This window comes from Adiantum capillus-veneris, chromosome 10, assembly GCF_014529385.1.
Source record: "Adiantum capillus-veneris isolate H3 chromosome 10, ASM1452938v2, whole genome shotgun sequence".
NCBI lineage: Eukaryota > Viridiplantae > Streptophyta > Polypodiopsida > Polypodiales > Pteridaceae > Adiantum > Adiantum capillus-veneris.
In genome coordinates, this window is record NC_140940.1 from 83,379,611 (window position 1) to 83,406,956 (window position 27,346).

At 44.4% G+C, this 27,346-nt stretch overlaps 1 protein-coding gene across 1 annotated transcript in view; it reads right to left on the reverse strand.

Annotated features, from left to right (window-relative positions):
* Positions 1-435: 435 nt before the first annotated feature.
* Positions 436-27,346, reverse strand: part of LOC147449159 (protein SUPPRESSOR OF NPR1-1 CONSTITUTIVE 4-like) — a gene marked incomplete at its 5' end in the record, with an annotated part of 61,921 nt that continues 35,010 nt past the window's right edge. Inside the window, 5 exons of the mRNA XM_086521520.1 lie at positions 436-1,496; positions 23,517-24,484; positions 24,808-24,855; positions 24,950-25,260; positions 25,351-25,465. Of these exons, the coding sequence (XP_086377646.1) occupies positions 1,269-1,496; positions 23,517-24,484; positions 24,808-24,855; positions 24,950-25,260; positions 25,351-25,465 (1,670 nt within the window). The remainder of the gene's footprint in view (positions 1,497-23,516; positions 24,485-24,807; positions 24,856-24,949; positions 25,261-25,350; positions 25,466-27,346) is intronic.

Sequence of the window (27,346 nt, forward strand, 5' to 3'; positions counted from 1 at the left end):
CTGTCACCCCTAAGCAAACACATCTCACCAAATACAAAATTTAGAGGAACACGCCCTTCCTCCACTTCCAACCAAATGTTGAAGGTGACAAAGATTGCCAATATTGCAAATAAGTGGTTATTAATCTTGACACAAAACTTAATGATACTATTTGCATTCTTCACCATACTCCAAATGGATGCAATCTATGTAGCTTATATGAATGCAATGTCTTGAATATTGTGAAGGCCTACCTCGTACCATGCAAGGTTTGCGTACAAACATACTAAGAACTGCTTGTGGCAATGAAAGCTACATGATAATGTGGCAGGCACTGACTTTTAATTTGTGGGATATACTTGACATTGAGAGAGAGAGAGAGAGAGAGAGAGAGAGAGAGAGAGAGAGAGTTCTTCTATGTATGTTATGGATATATGTGCATCTTTGAGTCATAAGTTCAAGACAAGTACAATGACACATATTTTACCTCGGCATGAGAAAGAATAAATGCCACCCTTGATCTTTATAGAAATGAATACATACTTGAAAGGAGTAATAGATGAGCAAATGGCATGTTTGCACATATGATCACAAGTTCAAATGAGGCCTATTTCTCATTTTCTTGAACACTTTTGGTGGAAGTTCTTACCTTGAAGTTTAATAAAAAATTCTAAGAGCTAATAGCATTAGTTTCTCAGAAGGCAGGCCTCCTGATCTTATCACTTGTTGAGTTCCATCATTTTCAAAGAGGTTGATAGTTGAGATATTTGCTTCACTAAGGCACAATCTTTTTGAAATATTTTTGCCTCTACAAGCAAGTAGATTGATTGAATGTAGGTTTTGGACACCGAGGAATGGTTTTCTTCTGCCTTGCAGCACAATGTGCAGATGAGGGTACAATGATAGGAAGGAGCCACAAGTTAGGCGATGCTCTCGAGCACGGATTAGTGCAACTATATCTTAAAACTGTGACACAGCCTGAAACAATAGAGTTGCCTCACTAAGCTGAAAACAGAGTAGGTACCAAACCGGAGGCAAATTACAACTAAGCCTTGCTTGTGAGCATGCATGAGGCTTAGTTACTCAACATGTAACTCGTATCTACGCCTCAAGTGAGCATCACCTTAGCTATGAGCACTTGATCAAAAGTTTTGATTCAAGTGCTAGAATCACCTCCGTGGCCATCAATATAAGTACACTTACCGCAATGGTACTCCTGGATTTTGTTGGAGAGAATGGAACCCACTACACTTTCACCTTGAGGAAAGAATGAAGCACATGTTTAACCATTACTGAAGTCTTCCTTCCAAGTCCAATGAATAACTCATGTCGCACCCACTAGACTGCAACAAAGATGGTGAATAATTTGAAAAATTGGCGACGTCCTTGAAAGGCCGAGGAGGATTTTTAGGCACCTCGATGGATCCTTCAAGATATTGCACGACCCGACTCATGCTTGGCCTTAGGAAGGGGTCTTCTTGGATGCACCACATGGCCACAAGAAGGAGATCTTGTACCTGGAACATTAATCCAAAGATGGTAATAATCTTCAAGGTAATAGCAACATAACAATCAAGTTTGAATGGTGCACTTCCTTTCAGCAAAACTTCTTCTTTAAACGAAAAATTAAACCACAAAAGAACGTGATCTCCTTGTCATTTCATGTCCCCCCACCCCCCCCTCTCTCTGCGCACGCGCGTGTGTTTCAGCACGAAGCTGCCACTAGCTTTCTGCTGCGCCCTGCTGTAAGCTTGTCGTTTGTAGATAAGTCCCTTCCATGTTACTTCCTTTCTTTTAGGCTTTCTTTGTTTTAGAAAGCCAACGTGAACCTTTACCTTGTTTCATACGCAGATAATTAAGTATGGTCACATATGAAATTGGTTTTCATACCCGTGCCTCAAAAAAACAAGGTGAAGAGACGCTAAGGCTTGCTAAGTTAAGGGGGGATGGGATTTATAGAGAGTAAGTTTAAATAAGTGCTTACAATCACATGGATTTTTTTGGTGAAAATAATATTCATATACATATATACATAATCACAAATGGTTTATATATAAGGAAAGGTCCCACTTAAATAATAAGATGAAAGGTGCACATTACACATTATCATTTATATATATATATATATATATATATATATATATATATATATATAATAATTATTTATTATATATCAGTTTATATATTAGAAAAAGCTCCACAAATAATAAGGTGAAAAGTGTACATTGCACATTCTCATTTGGAAATTAAAAAAAAAAAACGTAAAAAGTAAAATAAAAAACACATTGAAAAACTAAAACAAACGAATATTTTAACGTCTTCATGAAAAAGGAAAATTTAATAAGCATAGAGAATAATAAAACCATTTAATAAAATGAATCTTTTGTGAAGAAACACTTTACATCATGTATAAAATTTCTATGAATATAATCTTTTCTCCTTTGTTCTCTAAAACCTTTTTCAGCATACTAAAAAAATGATGCAATTTTGGGAAATAGCATTTGAAAGGACATGACTTGGGAGTGTTTGGTTGTATGCTTGAAAAATACTGTTGTTGGAACTCCCAGCCCATACCTAGATGGTTATACGGGAGGAGTATTAAGAAGTCAAAGCAGTGGTTACTCTTAGCACCTCCAAACGACGCATGCTGCGGTTTGGGTGGCGTTTGGTTGTAAAAGGCCTTTATATCTCCCAGCCCGGACCTTTTTACATTATGCGGGAGGAGTGATGAGGGAGTCGTTGAATATCTCCCGGCCCGAACTTTGTTAAGTTATGCGGGAGAAGTGTTCGTTGGCGACTTTATGTTTCTATGTCTTGTAACATGCACATGTGAGCATTTCTGTTGCATTGTGATGTGCCAACCATTGAATATTCCTAATTGGATGATATTTCCTAGCTATGTAATTTTAGTGCATCAAGACACTCGTGGAAAATCAGTGCGGTCTGGGTGTGATGGCTAATTTTCAGAATATCAAGAGTTCCGATCTGGACGAAAGTAGAAGCCAACTCCTTGATCAAAAGAGCCGAAAGGAGAGGCCAACTCCTTGATCCAAAGAGCCAAAAGGAGAAGCTAACTCCTTAACAAAAAGAGCAAACTAATTGTCTCTCGAAATGTCCCTCGGAATGACCCTCGGAAATTTTTGAGCTAACTTGAGTTGTTTTGCAGATATGGTGCAATCCGGACGATTACTTTCTTTCAAGAAGGGGGGATGTCACAAATTGCTGACGTGTCAAGCCCTGAAGAATGGAGCCAACTTGCGGATCACGGCCAAAGGCCCTAAACCCTAAGAAAAACAAGCAACAATAGAAGAAGAAGTCCTACCAACTTAAGGGGACTCCGTCCGATGGGGCCCTAGTGACATAAAGGAATTAAAATAAAGCAGAACCCACCCACACATACACGTGTAGCTGATGACGTGGCAGCAGTACGGACACTCCGAAAATTACGTTGACAGTGCTGGCGTGGCAGGCCGTACGGATTTCCGCGTTTTGTGTTGACTACGGACGTGGCAGTTGTACAGATTTTTGTAAATTCCATTGACAGCTTTTTGGCATTGCTTTTGATCCAAAAGCTTTTGAGTTTGAAGGCTTTTCATGTAAACTGCTTTTCATAGGCCAAGGGCCTTTGAATATGAGGTTAGGGCTCATTCTCTCGCATCCTTCCTGGAGAAGGTGTAGAGTCTGGAGTACCGGCTTGTACTGTGTTGAAAGGGGCACCAAGGTTTGGGGCCAATACTTTCTGGGGTGGAATTCTGCCACTCCATGTCGCGTGTTGTCTCTCTATCTCTCTCTCTCAGTTCAATTGTTATTGAAGTGCTAAAAGTTTGTTCAGTTTGTTCTTTTCTATTGGCATGTGGTGCCCGTCTTGTGACAAAGGAATTCGCCTCCAAGGAAAGCATAGTTATTCAGCAAGAAGAGGATTCTGAGAGCAGAGTAGGAAAAGAGTCGCAGGGTTGCCATACCCTGAGTTTGGAAGGTGAAATCCAGAGGCGAGAACCTTGATTCTCAAGGATTCGGATTTTCCACGGAATAGGATTCGGCCCTAGGAATGGGAAGTTGAGGCTTCCAGGAACCATCAATTCTTATTCTAGAACGAACGTAATAATACGTTCGGTTCAAGTGCTTGTATAGACTTCTCCTCAGTAATAAAGATACTATTACGGGAGGGGACCAGGCAATCTTCTGGTCCCCAGTACTGTGTCATCTTCTCACTCACTCTCTATCTATCTATCTATTTCTCTCTATATCCTCTGGCTTCAGTATTAAGTGATAAATTCTATTTACCCAAGTATATTTTATAAGATTATGCGCTCCTGTTTGTGACATCTCCCCTTTCAATGTCATGTACATGTCATCACGCATACTGAGCATCTCTATGTCCAGCTCTTTCCTTATATATGTATACATAGCAATTCTATAATTCTCCACAGATGCATACACACCTATTTCTCAATGTCTCCCCTCATAAGGTTCAACTCCGTCTTAATCATCACCTGTACCTTAGGCCATCCTTTACCCTGGATAGTTTTCCGGCTCTAAGAGAACCGGCGACAATGTGTTGTCTCGACTTTTTCGCGTAAATGTAACCTTTGCTTTGGGCGGGGTTTGACATGCATCTGGATCTCCGGTATTGTCTGGTAGGGTCCATCATCTGTGATATGTGCCAATCAAACTCTAGGCCTATGCGAGCAAGTACGCCTGATGCCGACACACAAGCGGCCTCCCAAACCAAGTTCCCCCCTTGCTTGCAGTAACCAAGCACCCCCCTGTTTGCTTTATTTGTAGCTTGTCAAAACAATCTATGGCCTGGATAGAGAATCTGGACCTTACGATTGGAGCAGCCTTTGTCGCGCACGAATGTGGAACCTTACACAAACCATCTAAGATGGGGCAGTGGAGATGTTGCTATCGCTGGCAGCTACGCAGATGTAGGATGTATCTATGTTGAAATTATTTCAGCAGCTTAGGCCTCTGGCGCGATCTGTTTTTGCCAATTTCTGTGTTGCGTTCTGTCCACAACGAAGGCTCTTGGCTGCATGCAGGGCTGCACTCTGCGCCCCCTGTTACATACGGTTGCTGGTCATACCCTCTTCTGCTCAGTTCGTCGAAATGCCTGATGTGAACTTGTGTGTGTGTGTGTGGGGGGGGGGGGGGGGGGATGCTATATTAACGTCTTCAGAAGGCCAAAATGACCTATGAGACCACAAAGTTACAACAAGTACAATGTCTCGGTAAAAAAGAGTGGGGTGCTGGAAAAATTATCAAAAATCCCTACCTACTAGATGGTGATTGGTGGGGGGGGGGCTCATACAAAGGTTGATACAGGGCTGAGACAGAAGTGATACAAGGGCATATACAAGAGTGAGCATGATATTCAATCCTCATCAGGATCACAGTAAGTCCATCATCGGTCGCTGGCGGATCTCATCAATCGCCTCCATGGTCAATAGTATGTTCGGGCTTCGTGCATATCGGGCCGAATCTTACCCGAATCTGCTGATGTAGTCTCCGCTGCTGTTGTGTAGTCCTCCTCAGCCGTGGGCGCCTGGATCTCCCGAGCTCAGTCGCTTGGTCGATCAGCGTGCCTCTAGTGTGAGGAGAGTATGAGCTCTGTTGTGGTCGCTGCACCTCCGGCTGCACGATATCTTCTCTATAGAAGAAGTCTGTGATCCGTCCCTGAAACTGCTAGCCTCTCCTCTCAGCAAGCTCTCTCTGTGTCTTCGTAGCTCTAGCAAGAACAATCCCAGACATCTCTGGTCCTCCCCATGACTCTAGAAAGCGGTCCAAAACCCTCTCTGAACAAGCAATGGAAACTGGGCAATGGCATACATAGTGCAACTCTGTCTCAGCCTCCGTATGACATAGGGGACATGTCCTGGCCTCTGTTGACACTCAGATGTATCTGCCAATCTCCACCCGAAGCTGGTGCGAAGGTGTGCATATCTGGTCAATAGCACGCCGTATCCTGTGAGATAAGTGGGTGTCCATGTACCTGGGCCTCACCACCAAACCATCCTCAGTGAGCTGGAGAAGATGCTCCCTATAGAAAGCCATCTTCGTGCCCAATTCTTGTGTCGGCTGAATCCAAGTCCTCCTGATATCCAGCTGAGTTATGTCTTGGCGAATGAGCCTGGTGATCTCGGACTATGTAAGAGTCAGAGAGGGGGCATCCAATGAGTACTGGAAGGGGGATAGTCTGTCCATGTTGAATCCATGTAGCTCAAACCATGATGTCATCTCTCCATACCAGCATGTCATGTCTCCCTGCAAAGCTAATTCTCGAGAGGACTCAAGTGCTAAGCGGGTATATCTATCTTTGGGAAGGTCCCACAAACGGTGTATAAAGGAGACTGATCTCGTAAGCGCCTCAACCGCTATGGGGGGGGGCAGCTAGCTTTGCTCGAATAATGTCATGGCTCGAATAATGTCATGTGGTACTGAAGCCTTGGCTCTAATAAGCCATGCAGTCATAGAGACCAGAGGCTTCTCCATACCTCCCTATCCATTAGTGCAACCTTTCCTCCCGTGGTGGTCCACGGTGATGAGCGTGTGGCGGTGTGTGCAAGTGATGGAGCACGCGAAGATGTGCAGTGTGTGTGCAGAGAGGGGTGGCGAAAGCCAGCAGGAGCGGAAGCGCTCGCAGAACGAAGAGGGAGAGAGAGAAAGCTCACGTTTTTGGGGAAAACTCAATACCTGAGTTTTGGGTTTTCCCACTTTTATTATAAGTGACCTTTAAAAAATGTGTCCACGTTCAATATGAATCTGAACAAAGTATAAAAATGTACAAAAAGGGGTTATTTAGGCCTTTAACGCAACAACCTCCCACTTAAAGGCTTAAATGACGCCTTTAAGTTAACCAACTCCCACCAGCTGTATGCAATGCTCATGTTGAGCCTTAGCAAGACTCTTGGTGAGAACATCTGCACGGTTATCCTATGTATGGATCTTAGTCAAGTTGACTAGACCATCCTCCAATACCTATCGTATGAAGTGGTACCGCACATCTATGTGTTTGGTACGTGCATGAAACATGGCATTTTTGGCTAAAAAGACAGCACTCTAGCTATCACAACCCCGGGTGTATGAGCAGGCATGCCAAAGTTCTTTTACAAGTCTGCCCAACCAAATGGCCTCTTTTGAAGCCTCTGTGGCTGAAATATATTCAGCCTCAGTAGTACTCAATGCCACAATTTTCTGTAACCTAGAACACAAAGAGACTGCACCACCAGCAATGGAAAATACATATCCACTTGTAGATTTCCTGGTATCCATGTCACCTGCCATGTCTGCATCACAATATCCCTGCAACTTTAAGTCACTTTTGCCATAACAGATACACTTTGATTGTGTACCTTTCAAATATCTCAGAATGCATTTGACAGCTTCCCAATGCGCTTTGCTAGGATTCAACATGTATCGACTAACAATTCCCACTGCATAAGCAATGTCGGGACGAGTGGCAACCATAGCATACATAAGAGAACCACAAGCTGATGCATAAGGGATTCCCTTCATTGCTTTCAATGTTACCTCATCCTTTGGGCAATCTGCTTTGCTAAGCTTAGTGTATGGAGGTAAAGGTACTCCAAGAGGCTTAGCATCAGCCATATTAAACCTATCAAGTACTTTTGCAATGTACCTTTCTTGAGATAAAAACAACAATTTTAGCTTTCTATCTCTTTTAATACGCATGCCCAAAATATGTTCTGCATCACCCAAATCCTTCATAGCAAATGTTGCATTTAGCTTACGTTTCAGAGCATCAAGACTAGTCTTATGTTTCCCGGCAGGCAGCATGTCATCAACATAGAGAACAAGTATGATGGGACTACCATCTTCATCCCTTTTCGTATACAAACAATGATCTGCATGGTTGCGTTTAAAGCCTTGAGACAGCATAAAAGTGTCAAACTTCTTATACCACTGCCGTGATGATTGTCTCAAACCATACAAAGCCCTTTTCAGTTAGCATACAAGTTTCTCACGTATAGGAACTACAAAACCTTCAGGTTGTTTTATGTATATGTCCTCTTCAATGTCACCGTGCAAAAACGCTGTCTTTACATCCATTTGATTCAATTCCAAATCAAGCACTGCAACGAGAGCAATAAGGACACGTAAAGTTGTAAGCTTTACAACGAGAGAAAAGATTTCTTGAAAATCAATTCCTTCTTTCTGTGCATATCCTTTTGCAACCAATCTTGCCTTGTACTTGGGTTTTTCATCCACAATCTTAATCTTGTATACCCATTTGTTAGGAAGAGCCTTTCTCCCTTTAGGCAATGGCACAAGATCCCAAGTATCATTTGCATACAAGGATTTCATTTCCTCTTGCATTGCAAGCTCCCACTTACTGCTTGACTCACATGTCTTTGCCTCTTTATACGTAAGAGGCTCTCCCTCATCTGTCAACATAACATGGTGTAAAGAGGGCTCAAAGCACTATATCAACCTTCTGACACGAGTAGACCTGCGTACCCAATGTTCTACATTCTCGAGCACACGTTCTACATCAGGAGGCAACTCATTTTCAGCATGCTCATGCTGCTGAAAATCATTTTCAGCCATGACAGGTGGCTGTCCATCCTCATTTGGAGCAGCTAAATCATGTCCTACCTCTTCTGGCTCAAGGTTAACCGGCTGATTATCAATTTCAGCTTGCGTTGACGCATCCTGAGGCTCTTTTTCAACGTCAATAGGTGGCAAGAGAGACTGAAATTCGACCGATTTCTTGTCAATTTCAGAAGATGTAGCATTTTTCAGCAATTTAGCCTTATTGAACACTACATCTCGGCTGCGTACTACCCTCTTAAACTGAGGCAACCATATCCTCTACCCCATTTCACCCTCTTCCCCATAACCTAAGAAGAGTCCTTGGATAGACTTGGCATCTAGCTTTGTCCTCATGTCATTACGAACATGGACAAAAGCCTCGTAGCCAAACACTCTCAAATGATCATAAGAGGCAGGTTTGCCAGACCAAACCTCCTCTGGAATGTCATTTTTTAGGGTACTGTTAGGAGAGCGATTGCATACATGAACTGCAGTTTTCAAAGCCTCTCCCCAAAACCCATGAGGGAGATTAGCCGTGGACAACATGCAACGCACTCTCTCACATAAAGTACAGTTATACCTCTCAGCCACACCATTAGAAGATGGATGATAAGGGGCTGTCAACTCCCTTTTAATCCCATATTCTTCGCAATAATGCTGAAATTCAGCAGACGTGTACTCCGCCCCATTGTCAGATCTCAGACATTGAAGCTTACTACCCTTTTGCGTGGTCACAAAAGCATGAAACCTCTTAAATGCATTAAATGTCTCACTCTTATTCTTTAACAAATATGCCCAGCCTTTCCTAGTGCAATCATCAATGAATGTAACAAAGTATGATGCACCACCAAAAGACTTAACAGGCATTCAACATACATCGGAGTGAATTAAATCAAGAGCATTAGCTTTGCGCGAGACACCAGAATAATAAGAAGACTTCCTTTGTTTACCATACAAACAGTCACTACAAAAATCTAACTTGGTGCCCTTTACATCAACCCTCTTCAAAGAGGAGAGCACACTAAGTCCCTTCTGGCTCATATGGCCAAGTTTTTTGTGCCACAACTCAAAATGAGAAGCAACTTTGGCCACTGCAAGAAACCTGTCAGGCAAAGCTTTGCCATGTAAATAGTACAATGTACCACTCCTGCATCCCTTGACAATGAGCATTGATCCCTTAAGCAACTTCCATGAACCCCCAGCCAAAATGGTTGTATAACCCTGTGCATCCATCTGGCCAACAGACAATAGACTCTTGTTGATGCCTGGTACATACCTTACATCTTTAAGCATAAACTCTTGGCCATTGTTTAATGCCAAGCGCACAGTGCCCATTCCTTCAATGTCAGAAGCATGGTTATACCCAAGGTAAACCTTGCCATACTTGCCTGCATGATAAGAAGCAAAACACTCCACAGATGGAGTCACATGAAATGAGGCACCCGAATCTACTATCCAAGACTGTGTAAGGCCATCATTTGCACTTAGCAATGCATCAACCACATCTCTACGTGAGATAAGCATGTCTTCTCCATTTGCTACAACAAAATCTGAGGGGCATGAAGCTGCAACCAAGATCTCCTCACTGTCGGATAACTCTATGATAACCACACTAGAGGATACATTGACATTCTCCGAATCCTTGGAGGAGGTACCTGCTGATTTTTCCCCTTTCTTATCCTCTGTCTTCTTCTTCTCCTGTGATTCCTTCTTTCTTTCTTGCTCTTTCTTGAAATACCTGCAATCTGGCTTCTTATGGCCTTTTCTGCCACACTGATAACAAGTCACATCCTTATCCCTAGACTTGCTTTTGCTCTTGTTTTGAGTCTTGGTACCTGTATTTTGCTTCTGACTTCTGCCTCTCGCATTGTAAGCAGAACTGCCACCTTCCCCACCACTAGACTTGCGTCTAATTTCCTCATTTAAGATGGAGCCTTGGACTCCATCATATGTGAGGTTGGGGCTATTACTCAAAGAAACCACAAGCGTTTCCCAAGAGTCTGGCAAAGTCATCAACAAAAATATGGCTTTCAACAGGTTGAAGCCCAGTATCCTGTAGCTGACTCATAACACTGGTGAAAGCACTTAAGTGCTCAGAAGCCGACTTGGCTTTGTCAAGCATCATGTTCACCAGTTTGTGCATCAAATGCACCTGATTCACAGGGGTGGCATTCTGATAAGTGGCCTTTAACTTATGCCAAATTGCATGTGCACTGTCCAAGCCCTTTATGTCCACCAGAATGTCATCGGTCACACCCATTTTGAGGTAGGCCTTTGCCCTCTTGTTGAGCTTGGCCTAATCCTCATCCGGCATATCCTCAGGCTTTACAGCCAAAAGGGCGTCCTCACAATCCTTGAGGAACAAAATCCCCTGCATCCTGTTCTGCCATAGGTCGAAACCTGTATCGTCAAATCGCTTGATTTCCATCAAGCTCTTGGCATCAGACGACGAGGAAGTAGAGGCCATTTGCACGGATAAATATGCAGTAGAAAGTGTCTACACAAAATCTGAAAATTTCTAGTAATCACAATGTACAGCATGTTGCATACAATGTGCTGAAAATTTCAGCAATTAACAAGTATCCCCAATGCGTACTTGCATAAACCCACAAAAGACGTATATAAACCTCAATTTAGTGAGTTTTGGGTTTTCCCACTTTCATTATAAGTGACCTTTAAAAAATGTTGAACCTGGACAAAGTATAAAAATGTACAAAAAGGGGTTATTTAGGCCTTTAACCCAACAACCTCCCACTTAAAGGCATAAATGACGCCTTTAAGTTAACCAACTCCCACCAGCTGTATGCAATGCTCATGTTGAGCCTTAGCAAGACTCTTGGTGAGAACATCTACAGGGTTATCTTGTGTATGGATCTTAGTCAAGCTGACTAGACCATCCTCCAATACCTGTCGTATGAAGTGGTACCGCACATCTATGTGTTTGGTACGTGTATGAAACATGGCATTTTTGGCTAAATAGACAGCACTCTGGCTATCACAACCCAACACGGGTGTATGAGCAGGCATGCCAAGTTCTTTTGCAAGTCTGCCCAATCAAATGGTCTCTTTTGAAGCCTCTGTGGCTGAAATATATTCAGCCTCAGTCGTACTCAATGCCACAATTTTCTGTAACCTAGAACACCAAGAGACTGCACCACTAGCAATGGCAAATACATATCCACTTGTAGATTTCCTGGTATCCATGTCAACTGCCATGTCTGCATCCCAATATCCCTGCAACTTTAAGTCACTTTTGCCATAACAGATACACTTTGATTGTGTACCTTTCAAATATCTCAGAATGCATTTGACAGCTTCCCAATGCGCTTTGCTAGGATTCAACATGTATCGACTAACAATTCCCACTGCATAAGCAATGTCGGGACGAGTGGCAACCATAGCATACATAAGAGAACCACAAGCTGATGCATAAGGGATTCCCTTCATTGCTTTCAATGTTACCTCATCCTTTGGGCAATCTGCTTTGCTAAGCTTAGTGTATGGAGGTAAAGGTACTCCAAGAGGCTTAGCATCAGCCATATTAAATCTATCAAGTACTTTTGCAATGTACCTTTGTTGAGATAAAAACAACAATTTTAGCTTTCTATCTCTTTAAATACGCATGCCCAAAATATGCTCTGCATCACCCAAATCCTTCATAGCAAATGTTGCATTTAGCTTACGTTTCAGAGCATCAAGACTAGTCTTATGTTTCCCGGCAAGCAGCATGTCATTCACATAGAGAACAAGTATGATGGGACTACCATCTTCATCCCTTTTTGTATACAAACAATGATCTGCATGGCTGTGTTTAAAGCCTTGAGACAGCATAAAAGTGTCAAACTTCTTATACCACTGCCGTGATGATTGTCTCAAACCATACAAAGCCCTTTTCAGTTTGCATACAAGTTCCTCACGTGTAGGAACTACAAAACCTTCAGGTTGTTTCATGTATATGTCCTCTTCAATGTCACCGTGCAAAAACGCTGTCTTTACATCCATTTGATTCAATTACAAATCAAGCACCGCAACGAGAGCAAAAAGGACATGTAAAGTTGTAAGCTTTACAACGGGAGAAAAGATTTCTTGAAAATCAATTCCTTCTTTCTGTGCATATCCTTTTGCAACCAATCTTGCCTTGTACTTGGGTTTTTCATCCACAATCTTAATCTTGTATACCCATTTGTTAGGAAGAGCCTTTCTCCCTTTAGGCAATGGCACAAGATCCCAAGTATCATTTGCATACAAGGATTTCATTTCCTCTTGCATTGCAAGCTCCCACTTACTGCTTGACTCACATGTCTTTGCCTCTTTATACGTAAGAGGCTCTCCCTCATCTGTCAACATAACATGGTGTAAAGAGGGCTCAAAGCACTATATCAACCTTCTGACACGAGTAGACCTGCGTACCCAATGTTCTACATTCTCGGGCACACGTTCTACATCAGGAGGCAACTCATTTTCAGCATGCTCATGCTGCTGAAAATCATTTTCAGCCATGACAGGTGGCTGTCCATCCTCATTTGGAGCAGCTAAATCATGTCCTACCTCTTCTGGCTCAAGGTTAACCGGCTGATTATCAATTTCAGCTTGCGTTGACGCATCCTGAGGCTCTTTTTCAACGTCAATAGGTGGCAAGAGAGACTGAAATTCGACCGATTTCTTGTCAATTTCAGAAGATGTAGCATTTTTCAGCAATTTAGCCTTATTGAACACTACATCTCGGCTGCGTACTACCCTCTTAAACTGAGGCAACCATATCCTCTACCCCATTTCACCCTCTTCCCCATAACCTAAGAAGAGTCCTTGGATAGACTTGGCATCTAGCTTTGTCCTCATGTCATTACGAACATGGACAAAAGCCTCGTAGCCAAACACTCTCAAATGATCATAAGAGGCAGGTTTGCCAGACCAAACCTCCTCTGGAATGTCATTTTTTAGGGTACTGTTAGGAGAGCGATTGCATACATGAACTGCAGTTTTCAAAGCCTCTCCCCAAAACCCATGAGGGAGATTAGCCGTGGACAACATGCAACGCACTCTCTCACATAAAGTACGGTTATACCTCTCAGCCACACCATTAGAAGATGGATTATAAGGAGCTGTCAACTCCCTTTTAATCCCATATTCTTCGCAATAATGCTGAAATTCAGCAGACGTGTACTCCGCCCCATTGTTAGATCTCAAACATTGAAGCTTACTACCCTTTTGCGTGGTCACAAAAGCATGAAACCTCTTAAATGCATTAAATGTCTCACTCTTATTCTTTAACAAATATGCCCAGCCTTTCCTAGTGCAATCATCAATGAATGTAACAAAGTATGATGCACCACCAAAAGACTTAACAGGTATTCAACATACATCGGCGTGAATTAAATCAAGAGCATTAGCTTTGCGCGAGACACCAGAATAATAAGAAGACTTCCTTTGTTTACCATACAAACAGTCACTACAAAAATCTAACTTGGTGCCCTTTACATCAACCCTCTTCAAAGAGGAGAGCACACTAAGTCCCTTCTGGCTCATATGGCCAAGTTTTTTGTGCCACAACTCAAAATGAGAAGCAACTTTGGCCACTGCAAGAAACCTGTCAGGCAAAGCTTTGCCATGTAAATAGTACAATGTACCACTCTTGCATCCCTTGACAATGAGCATTGATCCCTTAAGCAACTTCCATGAACCCCCAGCAAAAATGGTTGTATAACCATGTGCATCCATCTCGCCAACAGACAATAGACTCTTCTTGATGCCTGGTACATACCTTACATCTTTGAGCATAAACTCTTGGCCATTGTTTAATGCCAAGCGCATAGTGCCCATTCCTTCAATGTCAGAAGCATGGTTATCCCCAAGGTAAACCTTGCCATTCTTGCCTGCATGATAAGAAGCAAAACACTCCACAGATGGAGTCACATGAAATGAGGCACCCAAATCTACTATCCAAGACTGTGTAAGGCCATCATTTGCACTTAGCAATGCATCAATGACATCTCTACGTGAGATAAGCATGTCTTCTGCATTTGCTACAACAAAATCTGAGGGGCATAAAGCTGCAACCAAGATCTCCTCACTGTCGGATAACTCTGTGATAACCACACTAGAGGATACATTGACAGTCTCCGAATCCTTGGAGGAGGTACCTGCTGATTTTTCCCCTTTCTTATCCTCTGTCTTCTTCTTCTCCTGTGATTCCTTCTTTCTTTCCTGCTCTTTCTTGAAATACCTGCAATCTGGCTTTTTATGGCCTTTTCTGCCACACTGATAACAAGTCACATCCTTATCCCTAGACTTGCTTTTGCTCCTGTTTTGAGTCTTGGTACATGTATTTTGCTTTTGACTTCTGCCTCTCGCATTGTAAGCAGAACTGCCACCTTCCCCACCACTAGACTTGCGTCTAATTTTCTCATTTAAGATGGAGCCTCGCACTCCATCATATGTGAGGTTGGGGCTATTACTCAAAGAAACCACAAGCGTGTCCCAAGAGTTTGGCAAAGTCATCAACAAAAATATGGCTTTCAACTTGTCATCAAAAGGTTGAAGCCCAATATCCTGTAGCTGACTCATAACACTGGTGAAAGTACTTTAGTGCTCAGAAGCCGACTTGGCTTCGTCTAGCATCATGTTCCCCAGTTTGCGCATCAAATGCACTTGATTCACAGGGATGGCATTCTCATAAGTGGCCTTCAACTTATGCCAAATTGCATGTGCACTGTCCAAGCCCTTTATGTCCACCAGAATGTCATCGGTCACAGCCATTTTGATGTAGGCCTTTGCCATCTTGTTGAGCTTGGCCCAATCCTCATCCGGCATATCTTCAGGCTTTACAGCCAAATGGGCGTCCTCACAATCCTTGAGGAACAAAATCCCCTGCATCCTGTCCTGCCATAGGTTGAAACCTGTACCGTCAAATCGCTTGATTTCCATCAAGCTCTTAGCATCAGACGACGAGGAAGTAGAGGATTTGCACGGATAAAAATGCAGCAGAAAGTGTCTACACAAAATCTGAAAATTTCCAGTAATCACAATGTACAGCACGTTGCATATAATGTGCTGAAAATTTCAGCAATTAATAAGTATCCCCAATGCGTACTTGCATAAACCCACAAAAGGTGTACATAAACCTTAATTTGTGTACATAAAATTAGTCCAATTCTGAATTTTCTGCAAATTTACTGTTTTGGCGCATCAATTTGCATCAAATGGACCTATTTTGAGTGGAAAAAGCAAGGGGCATTCACGGGAATCGATTTAGAACACCTGCGTTTTGCTGTTTTGACCTATAATTTTTTGGTTTTTACCTGTTTTGACCTAATTTCAGCCTATTTTAGGCTGTTTTGGAAACCCTAATCACCCTAGGTGACACCGGAAGCAAGGGGCTTCGCGATGAAAGCGGAAATTTGACGCGAGAGAAGCCTTTCACCTGCTGTCCAGCCTCCTGCGCAAAGCTTCTGAAACCCTAATCTGGCTCTGATACCAGTTGATGAGCCCGTGGCGGTGTGTGGAAGTGATAGAGCACGCGAAGATGTGCAGTGTGTGTGCAGAGGGGTGGCAAAAGCCAGCAGGAGAGGAAGCGCTAGCAGAATGAAGAGGGAGAGAGAGAGAGCTCACGTTTTTGGGGAAAACTCAATAAGTGAGTTTTGGGTTTTCCCACTTTTATTATAAGTGACCTCTTAAAAATGTGTCCAGGTTCAATATGAACCTGGAGAAAGTATAAAAATGTACCTTTAACCCAACACACGGAATGCCCCCATATCTTAACTCCGTATAACAATGCAGAAGCCACCAGAGTGTCAAAAAGCCAGAGCTTCGTCCAAGGCTCCTGAAACTAAATCTGTGAACACATCCTCTCTAATCCACCCAATGCTACATAGGCTCTGGTCAATCTAGTCTCTGTTGCTCTCCTCAATGAAAATATAGGCCCAATAAAGATCACCCCCAATTAAGTATAAGCATCTGTATACTCCACTGTCTCATGACCGTATGTGAATGCCAGTGCTGATCTCCTAATCCACTGTGGGTGGTGTTAAACACCATAACCTTCGTTTTGCCAAGGTTGACAGACAAACCACTATCATGAGCAAACTTGTGCAATGCATCCAAATGACACTGCATCCCCTCTAGAGAGTCAGAAAGCAACACAATATCATCAGCATATAACAATAGTGGAATCCATGTCCCTGCCAACTGGGCACCTCTATCACCATCTCTCTCAATGTAGTCTGAAACCTCATCCACATACATACCAAATAGTGTAGGGGAGAGAGAGAGAGAGAGAGAGAGAGAGAGAGAGAGAGAGAGAGAGAGAGAGAGAGAGAGTCGAATCTGCCAGGAATAGCAAGAGGCGGCGCCTAGTTTTTGCCCTTTTTAATAGCAAATGGCTGCTATTAAGTAGACAGCCGGGTAATTTTCAAAAATGGTGTGAACCTCCATGAAAACTTATGAGATGAAAATTATGCTTGCACAAGCACAATCCACGCGTCCTTGGAGATGCGATGCAGACATAGAGTCCTTTACGAGAAAGCATCTGCTTTCTTCGAAGCACTCAAAAAGCAATGCAATTCCTCAGCTTCTCAAAACCCATCGTCATTCAAGTGCTTGCATCCTACGCATAACTCATCGTCAGTCCAGATTTCCTACTCAAAGTGTAGAGTATCTCCTACTGATGCTCCCATCAACCATCCTGTGACGCATCGGAAATATCCCACAAGTCTCTCATCTACCGAACTTAGGGAACAATTCCTTAGCGATCATATGTCACCCAACATATGACGAAGATGTCTGTTCCTAATGGCTTACTCAAACTTGAATATCTACAGTTCCTAACTTAACAGTTCCTTTTTTTTTTCCGAGAAAAAGATCCTTCTATTAGTTAATGAAACTGCCCATAGGGCTACAACCACCTTTGCGAGAGAGGGCTAAAACAAGCATGATGGGGAGACTCTCCCAATGAAAAAACATCAACTGTACAAAGAGGCTAAATCAAGAGATGGGAGGAGAGAAAAGCCACACAGGTGGTCGGTAGTGCCATCTAAGTACACCCTGGACCATGGTGTAGAAAGGCCCAGGACACCAGAGTCGAAGGAAAGCCTCTCTACGCTCCCGCATGCGGTCGGAGCTGCCCTGTAGTCTCTCGAGTTGTCCTCTGAGAGTGTGGATCAGCTCTAGGCAAAGATCGCGAACAGTCTTTGCGGGTGGCACAGGGCAAGCCTCAAAGATGCGGAAGCAACGGGCCCGCCAAATGAACCAGAGTGTCAGGCCACTGATGAGCTCCCAACACTCCTCTCTCTCACTGCACCACTCCTGTGGAGTGAGCTCTGTGGCAGGCTGGAGTGTAGGTCGTCCCCCCTACATCACTATCATCCTGCTGGTGGCAGATAGCTCAAACTGAAATGCCGGGCCCGTGAGGGTGGACCAAGCAGCTGCTCCCCAAGTGTACTGTTGAGCCGTGGCAAGAGCGAGCATCAACTGAAGAACACGAAGCCACACCTGCTGTGCCCAAGGACAGTCCCAAAGACAGTGACGCTGACTCTTCACAAGATGGTCACAAGCTGCACATGCGGCCGAGAGACCACTATGCACTAGCCAGCTCCCAACTGCTGTAGCTCTGTGTGCGACCAGTCATTGAAACAAGGTGACTCACCTCGACTGTCAGGAATCCCACAACCTCTCCCAAAAGACTGCCGAGAACTCAGCTGTGAGACCCTCCTCCTGCCAATGAGGTGCTACAGCGGGGCGAGCCTCTCTCTCTGTCTTGCTAGTATGTGACGTCCCAATCAAACAGTGTACTGAAAGAAAGGGACGCCTGGGTGGTCTGTAGAAGAGAAAGGGTCCCTCCAAAGCCACTCTCCAGGATCCCATTGTACTCGTGCCAGTGGACAGCACTCCCAAGCCCACAGTCTCCAATGTCCAGTCTCAAGAGTTGCTCAGTCAGGATCGATGACACAAGTCCTCCCACGATGCCCACCACTCGCATCCTGTGAAAATAGCACTCTGCCACCTGCGGGGCCTCTACTGCAACTCGCTGTAAGCGTCCCTCACCCTGTAACTCGAAAAAAAGGGAGGGAACAGTCTCTGAGTAGGCCATGGACTGAGATGAGAACCTCCACTCGTGTGAAGGCTCCCATCCACCTGGGTGCTACTGGCTCGAGAGGTGTGAGCCACTCAGCTAGAACTGCCTCTGAGATGTCCTGGCACATGCTCTGCACCCCTCTCATGCCCTGTAGCTCGAAACCCTGCAACTCCTCTGATAAGCCTGAAAACTCTAACCAGTCACCTAAAGAGCGCGCTGGATCCGCTACCATGGGACCCCAGGAAACATGACGCCGACTACCAACCAAGTGGCCTCTCTGAGTGCTAACCATGGGGTTCCGAACAAGGGGCTGTCGTAGGCGCTCCTCCGTGGAAGTAGGCTGTCGCTGCTCCAGGCCTCACCGCAAGTGCTCCCAGATTGAAGCAAACTCACAGCGAAGCGGTCCTCCAGTCTCCTGCTCAAACCAACTCTGCGCATCTCTGTGAAGATCTATCTGGTCGAAGGTCGCCAGGGGCCTCCAGCCTGAGGCACCCTAGCACGAAGCCACTGTAGCAAGAACTCCTTCCAGGGCTCCTCACCTGGAAGAAGTCCTTTGACTATGAACTTCCCAAGAAGGGCTCTGCTCTGCTATGCTCTGTTGGGTCAGTGATCCCAAGCCCTCCTTGTGAACAAGGAAGAGTGATGACCTGCCAAGCCACTTTGGCTCGGGCTATCTGAGTGTCACGTCCTGACCAAAGAAGTTCCCAATCAGCCTCTCTACCTGGCTGATACAAGAACTCGAGAAGATCTAGCAAGAAGTGATGTACCACATAGTCGCCAACAACATCTGGTTGGCCACTACTACTCTGCCAGCCAAAGAAAGTCGTGTTGAGCTCCAGTGTAACAACTTCCTCCTGATAGATAGGAGGAGGGGAGCAATCTACTGCTTGGGAGACAAGTCCAGACCAACGTGACAGCCCAAGTACCGAGCTGCAGTCCCTGGGGGAATCCACCTGAAACCCTCACCTGGCATCCAATCGGGCACAGGAGCACTACCAATCGAGAAAGCCACTGTCTTTCTCCAGTTGATCAATGCGCCAGATGCACAACAGAAGGTCTCAAGAGCCCGCTTACACCTGTGAATGTTGGCCTCCTGGCCATCCAAGTACAAGGCTGAGTCATCAGCAAACTCAACATCCAGTAGCTCATGTCCCCGAATAGGAAGTGCTAAGCCCCGCAAACCAACCTGTTGCGCCACCAAAAACCTGCTCATCGCCTCAGCATAGAACAGAAAGAGGAAGGGGGCAAGAGGGCAGCCCTGTTTGACTGAACGTGTGAGCATGAAACGATCGCCTCTACCTCCTGACAAAAGTACCTGACTGTGTGCTCGTCTGTACAAAGCTGACACCTCTCTGAGAAGCCCATCCTGCATAGAGTGCCCTCCAGAAAGTCCCAGTCAACTCTGTCGTAGGCCTTCTCAAAATCGAGAAGAAGAATCACAGATCCTCACCACGGAGCCTCGCTAGGGCAGAAGCCTCCCAAAAAGTAAAGATGTTGTCAAGGATACTACGCTCCTGACAAAACCAGTCTGGGTCCAATGTATAAGGCTCTCTAGAAGTGGCTGGATCCTCAAACTTAGAGCCTTGGCAAGAATTTTGTAGGCTAAGTTGAGGATGATGATGGGGAGCCACTGTCGAATCTCATCCAAGGAGCCACCCTCCTTGGGAATGAGGTAGATCAGACCCTCACTCATGCTGTCAGGCATCTCTCCTGTGTGCAAGATGTACTGGAAAGCACTACAGAGATCAGGGCCAAGCAAGTCCCAGTACTCCAAGAAAAAACTGGGAGTCAAGCCATCCTCACCTGGACAGCTACCATGGGGGAGTGCACTAAGAGCTGTGTGCAACTCCTCAAGCTGAAGTGGAAGCTCAAGTCTCTGGCGCATCTCCTTAGTCACAAGGCAAGGCATCTGTGCCAATACCTGCTCCCTGCATGCATCCTGACTCTCTGACTGAGGCTCTGTAGATAGTAACTCACGGTAAAAGTCAGTCAACTGCATGCATGTCCCCTGGCTCAGAAGCAACTGACCCGTCGGACCTCCTCAACTGACTGACCTTGACATGCGTATGCTGAGGTCCCACTACCTCGAAGAAAGCACCAGTCACTCTGTCTACCAACCTGCGTCCACTGAGATGCCTGTCGGTGAAAAGCAAACTCATGGTGCTGCTCCTTTGTGCTAACAAGCTCTTGGCGAGCCTGCTATAACTGCTCCTCCAACCAAGGACTGTCTGTATGCTGCTCCTGCATCCTCTACAAGGAAGCAACGCCCCGTCTGAGACGCTACTCCTCCTCTCTCGTTGCAGTCAGGCGAGTCAAGGACTCTTGGAGAAAGAAACGACTAAGCCGAGCTAGTCCTGAGGCCACTCTGTCAGCAGGAGAATCCTGCATGTCCAAGCTCTCTGTCCAGAGAGCCTCTACTCGCTCTCTGAGTGCAGAGTCCAGCAAGACCCTCTCAGGGATGCGTAGCATCGTGCTCCCCCGCCTCTGCCTATCTGTCACTGTGAGGATCACTGGTGCATGGTCCGAGAAGGAAGTCCCTGCCAGGATGCCAACTATCCCACCCAAGTCACAGAAAAAGTCACTAGTGTAGAAGCGATCTATCCGCGATAGATTCACTCCTCCCACTCTGCGGTCCGAACGAGAGAAGGCCAGGCTGTCTGGGGGCCTCACAAAGCTAGAGTGCTGCCACACATCCGAAACTCTAAGTCATACAAAACCTCTCCCAAGCTGCCAGCTCAACTCCCTGCACAGTAGCGTGGCTACCACCAATCCTGTCAGAACGGTCCTCCGACATGTTGAAGTCACCCCGAATGCACCACTGCTTTGCTTGCGGCAGAGACTCAACAATCTGTGACCAAAACTCTGCTCCTAACTTAACATTTCTATTGTGTACAAACGTAAATAGTCCTAATTTCATTGAAATGAAATAAGAAAATAGCCAATTTAGCAACAGATGTAGTCATCCCACAATATGATGAATGAAGTAGTCGTCGTTAAGTGCAAGTAAAATGATTGCAAATGGGCGACTCAACTGGTGGCGGTTGTGGAAGATTTAGAGTGATCTGCATGGCAATTTCTTGCTTTGCAGGGTCTTTCCCATGGCTTTACCTTGCCGAGGTTGCCAAGCTATGGCCGGCTAGGGCTAGCAGGGTACTCTGATACCATGTTGGGTAGCATAGCCCCAAGGCTGAGGAAGATGAAGGAGATCAGAACACGAGCAAAGATAGAAGAGAAAGAGGTTACGTACAAGCAATGATAGAAGAGAGATGTATTAACCAAAACTTTACATATCTCAAGAGTTATGGTGTCCGACCACCACTATCTGCATGTGATCCTAGCCTCTAACCTGTTACATGGTTGAATTGCCAAGGGTATGGGCTCTGCTCCATAAGCACGCAAGCAAGTGTGGGTGCTAAAACACATAGTATTTGACACACACGCAACACTCTCTCAATAGGCAGTCAACTAAGTAACAGTCCAAGCATCTGTAATTTGCGCAGCAAATCACAGCAATGTTCGGACCAATGCTGATGTGGCAGTGTACGGAGTTTTTGGCGTGGCACACCTTATGCTTTCTGGGGGACAGTTATTGATGCAGGTGCTTTTGAGCATAGCAAATGACTCTTTAAAGTGCTTTTCGGAAATTGTAAAAAAACAATTGATTTTTTAACTGCTTTTGACCTTGCACATATACCTCACACACAACAATTGTAACCCATTCAGTTTTCAATAAAGTAAACAAAACTTCCGAGGCTGCCTATTTAGGCCAAACAATTTCCAAAGAGGAACTCTGCCTCTTCAAGTGTTGCCTCTAGTAAGTGTTCAAGCATAAAGTCCTCGGTTGTTTCAGTATTTTTCCGGTTGCTTAAGTCTTACAGTGATTTTCCCGTTCCACTTAGCGGTGTTTTTCATCAAATGGTTGCCGAACCTGACTTGCACCACCTCTACCAGTGGATCTGCCTCCACTACTTCCTCTGCCTTTGCCAAGGCTATTTCAGATCTTCCACAACTATGATTACTGCCCATATTATCCGCAGTAGGTGGTCCCTCTTCCTCAACCAAAGACTTCAAGGATGCTGGGTCTACAATAAAGTCCTTCACCTTCTCGAGTGGTCGCGAGAAAGAAAGCTCTTCAATTCTTCAGCAGTTTAACAACATCTACTCTCTTGGCAATTATACAGAAGAATCTAAGACCTCATGTGCTGCAGCTTTTCTGCGGTGGAGAGCTTTATCAACCAAGCCTCATGCTCCACAAACATGGCAAGGCTCTTGCATCTCCCTTTAACGTACAACTACTTGCCAATTGGGGCAATTTAAATATAGTTTCCAATGACACTCTCGACGATTATAATCAAAGATTTTGGTATGTATAATTGCTAGTTTCTTTCTTGAAAAATCTAACATTGTAAGATCACTGTGAGCGTTACACTATTAATTTACCTTCACCATGACAAGAGTATTGTCTCTCCAAAAAGATCACCACTATATAATAACTTATGAACCGTAGCTTCCTCACCTCACTCCAAAGCAAAGGGAAACTCTTCAACACGAAGGCTTTGGATATTTCCAGACAAGTGTCAAATTTTCCTTGAATAGAGAGCTTGAGGAGGTATGTGTGGAGCAACCTCTTGGTTTCATAGTGCCGGGCTCTTGTGACAAGGTTAATAGTTTGTGGAAGGCTCTCTATAGTCTGAAGCAGGCCAGACGAGTATTCACTCTCTGTATGCGTTTAATGCTTTTAAACATAGAAGAGCTGCAGTCAATATAAACTAGGTGCCCAGGGTGTTGAGCCTGAATATTTTCCATAGCTTAGCCTTGATCATGAAGTTGTAACATCACAAACGTGGTATAGTACAACACAGTTGCCTGAAAAGTAAACTGAATTATAAATTCTTCCAAAAAAGGAGTAGACTACCTGTTGGAGATTTGATTGGTGCGCAATGCGATGATCAAGAACTTGAGCAGGGGAAGCAACATTTATGAAGGCCCAGAAAGGAAAGTAGGCTTGCTCAGAAGGCAGCTCCTCTTTGAAGTTTGGACGACCGGCCACAAGCTCGAGAGCCACCATGCCAAAGCTGTACACATCAAACTTTGTGGAAAGACTGCCCTGCCTATTTTCCCAAAACTCTGGGGCCACATAACCAGGGGTACCCTTTAAATTACTCACAACTTTGCTCTCCTCCCTCTTGATAATCTTAGCTAGACCAAAATCTGATATTTTCGGACAAAAAAATTCATCCAGCAGTATGTTGTGGGGCTTCAAATCACGATGTATTATCTTATGCAAGCATTCCTCATGTAAATATGACAAGCCCCTTGCCACACCCAAGGCTATATCATACCTTTCCTTCCAGTTCAAAACAGAATCCACAACAAGAGTCTTTCCAGGCCTGTCAAACAGGTGTTTCTCCAAAGAACTGTTTGAGATGAACTCGTACACCAAAATTTTCTTTGTTTTTTCCATGCAAAACCCCACTAATCTAACCAAGTTAATATGATGCAATCTGCCTAAAGTTTCAATTTCTCTCAGAAACTGCCAATCAGAATGCGAAGACTCTTTTAGAACCTTCACTGCTATGACTTCACCAGTTGAGAGTTCTCCCTTGTAGACAATTCCAAAACCTCCTTGACCTAAAATAGCTGTGAAGTTCTTTGTTGCTGATGCCAACGTGGAATATGAGAAGCTAACAGGAGCCCCTGCAAGACCATGAAGCTTATCTAGCTTCACTATGCTGCCTCGTGATCCCTCTCCATTATGCCAAGCAGATCGCGATTTTCGTAAAGCAATGAATATAATGACCATTATTACAACACCACCTACCAGCAATGGCATCACTAAACCCAAAAACTTTTTTGAAGTGCTACACAAGGATCCTATGCAACCTGCACAAGAACCATGGGTTATCATCACTTGATTGCAACAATGAGACAATCTTAGGTGCTTTGATACTCAGGGAAACACTTGAGGCAAACAAAACAATTGTGCAGTAAAACAGAAGCACTTCATTCCTGAGCACATCAAGAGTAACATGCTGCATCTCTATTCTGACATGCACCATCTGCAGAAATTTGAAGGAAGACATCATACAGAACACATTTTCATCTACTGCAGACATAGTGCAGTCTACTAGGACACCGTGGACAGGTTCTTAGGTTCAGTCAACTCCACTCAACAACAAGTGCTCTGAAAACAAGTAATGACTTACTTTTCTGTTTAGAAAAAACTGGGGTTCCCACTGAGCCTCTTGTAGAATCTGCAAGTACAAAGCAAAAGTTAATGAATTGTGTGTTCGGAGGCAAGAGTTTCTTTACCTGGAATCTGTTCACTTAGATAGATAGGTGGCTTACTTATAGATACAGGAGCAGTAGTTACGTTGGATGCAAACTCTAGGATAGAATAGAAAGTGTTATAAGCATCAGTTCTCTGTTGCAAAGAAACAGGTTCAAGGGGCCCACCATTAAGAATGATATTGACTTCTTTGAAGCCTTGACTTTGTGAAAGAATGGCTTGATGACAAGAGTACATTGCTGGAGGTTGCGGAGTCATCCAAAACCATAAGGAACCTCTAAAGCTTAGAACAGGGTTTGTCGCGACCAACTCAGGATAATTGATTCCATCAAATCCTAATGCAACTCCCATTGGCCCATAATTTTCATTCCTGGAAGAGGCTTGGCACTTCAGAATTACATACTCAAAAGATTCAGGAAAAACGCAATGTATTAGAGAATATGGCTCTCTCATTACTAACCAAGCAATCTGTAAAGGGCCTCTACCATAATACTTCTTTCCTGACGCACACTTCCATTCTGAGGAGCTACTGCAGGTTGATGATGACTGGTCTGTCGCCTCAACAAAGCAACCACCTTCAACATAACAAGGTATCAATTCTATATTTTGTGCATCCTGGACAGTGCTTATATTGTCGCTGTTTTCTGTGAAGTATGTGGTAAGTTCCAAATAAGAAAGGCGTTTTAGGTTTTGTATCCCTAATCATTGTCGATCCCACTATACTTATAGACGAAAGTTAATAAGGTCAAAATGCAGCAAGTTATGGAGCCAAAGTACAGAAAGAAAGAAAGAGAGGCAAAAGAGAAGTCGCCTATGAGACAACCATGTACAGGCGTAGATGTGTCAGAGACTGTAGATGGATGTGTGTGGTATACAAGGCATAAAATGGTGAAGGGGGACTAGATGAATCTCTAGTTACTATGGTGCTCAATGCATATCTATGTGCCTAGGAGAATACAAAGGAAAGAGGCTTCCAATGTGAAACGACGGTCATAAAAAATCACAATGTGCATGCCAAAATTCAAGGGTGTTGAAATCGAACAAAAGAACGATGGAATCGAGCACAACGTTGTGAAGGATTTGACAGTGACCTCTATAACACCTCCATATTCATGTGATACTGTGCCATAGCCCCAACTCTCATCATTCATGGAAGATTAAAAAAACACTAAATTTCGGGGAAAAAAACGGAAAAAAAACCTCTCCATTTTTTAGCATAAAAGCTACAAGCTTGACATCGTCTCAACAGCCTTACATATGCAAAATGGGGCTCATAAGCTGCTTCCAAACATGCACATAAACTCATCAAAAACCATTCCAATCAAGACTTATACAAAACTCATAATGTTTAACCAAAAAAAAAAACATGGATAACATGAAAAAACACTCCCATTCACATGTGTAACAAAGGGCTTTTACTGACAAACCCGAGTCGTAGACACACATAAAAGAGAGCTCTACTTTTCACAGCTTTCGTCACTAGACAACTTGAAGAAGGGCACAAGAGAGCTCCCCTTCAGGCAACTTTTATCACTAGACGACTTGAAGAGGGGTGAAAGTGCAGAGGTCCACACCATAGTTACCCAAAACGGGAAATCGAAACGGGAACGGGAAACGGCAACATGCATGAAATGCCATTCCCTGTTTCTCACGGTTGAAACACGGAACGGGGAGCCGGAACGGGAAATTGGGATGGGAACGGGGAACGGGGACCTGAAAATGGCCATTCCCTGTAACTATGGTCCACACCCATGGTCATGGCCCGTTTAAGGAGAGAGAGTCAACTCAAGGAGCGACCCTCGCGCACACACGGGCACCCCTCGAGCACCCACCACCATTGCAGGTTGTAACGACACGGGCTTCTTCCTCCACAACTAAAAACCCAAGCTCACTCATGACCAAAAACTGTTGAAAGTTCGGTTTTCCGTACATTTTTAAAGCCCTTTGTCAATTTTTTGAGTGCACAGACTCAATTGTACAGAAACATCAAAGCAATGTATGCTGTGCAGCTTTCGCTCATGCATAGAAACACCTGGCACACATGGTGGCGCTCTTTTGGGCATGCCTTACATGAGAAGATAGATGCTACTATTGAAATTAAAGAGCTGCTCATTACAAAGTTACAAGGAGCTGACAAAAACAGCCCCTAGAACGCCGAAATGGCATCCTGAGCATATACGGGTGGAGGAAAAGAACAAGAATGGCCAGATGTTCTGGGTGACTACCTGTCACCAAAACGTCGTGTTGTGGAATGGACCGGAAGGTGAACAATTTGTCCAGGCATCTCTCCGGATTAGTCCAGTCGGTCCCAGTTTCTCCTAGGGACAGGCGCTAGGGAGTGGGGGCTGTTTTGTGGCTGTGCCCGGCCAGTGTGAGGTAGGTTTCTCATGTCGTGTTCTGTCTAGCCATGTTTAGCCTTAGGTTTTGGCTCAGTTCCATGGCCATTAGGCTCCTGC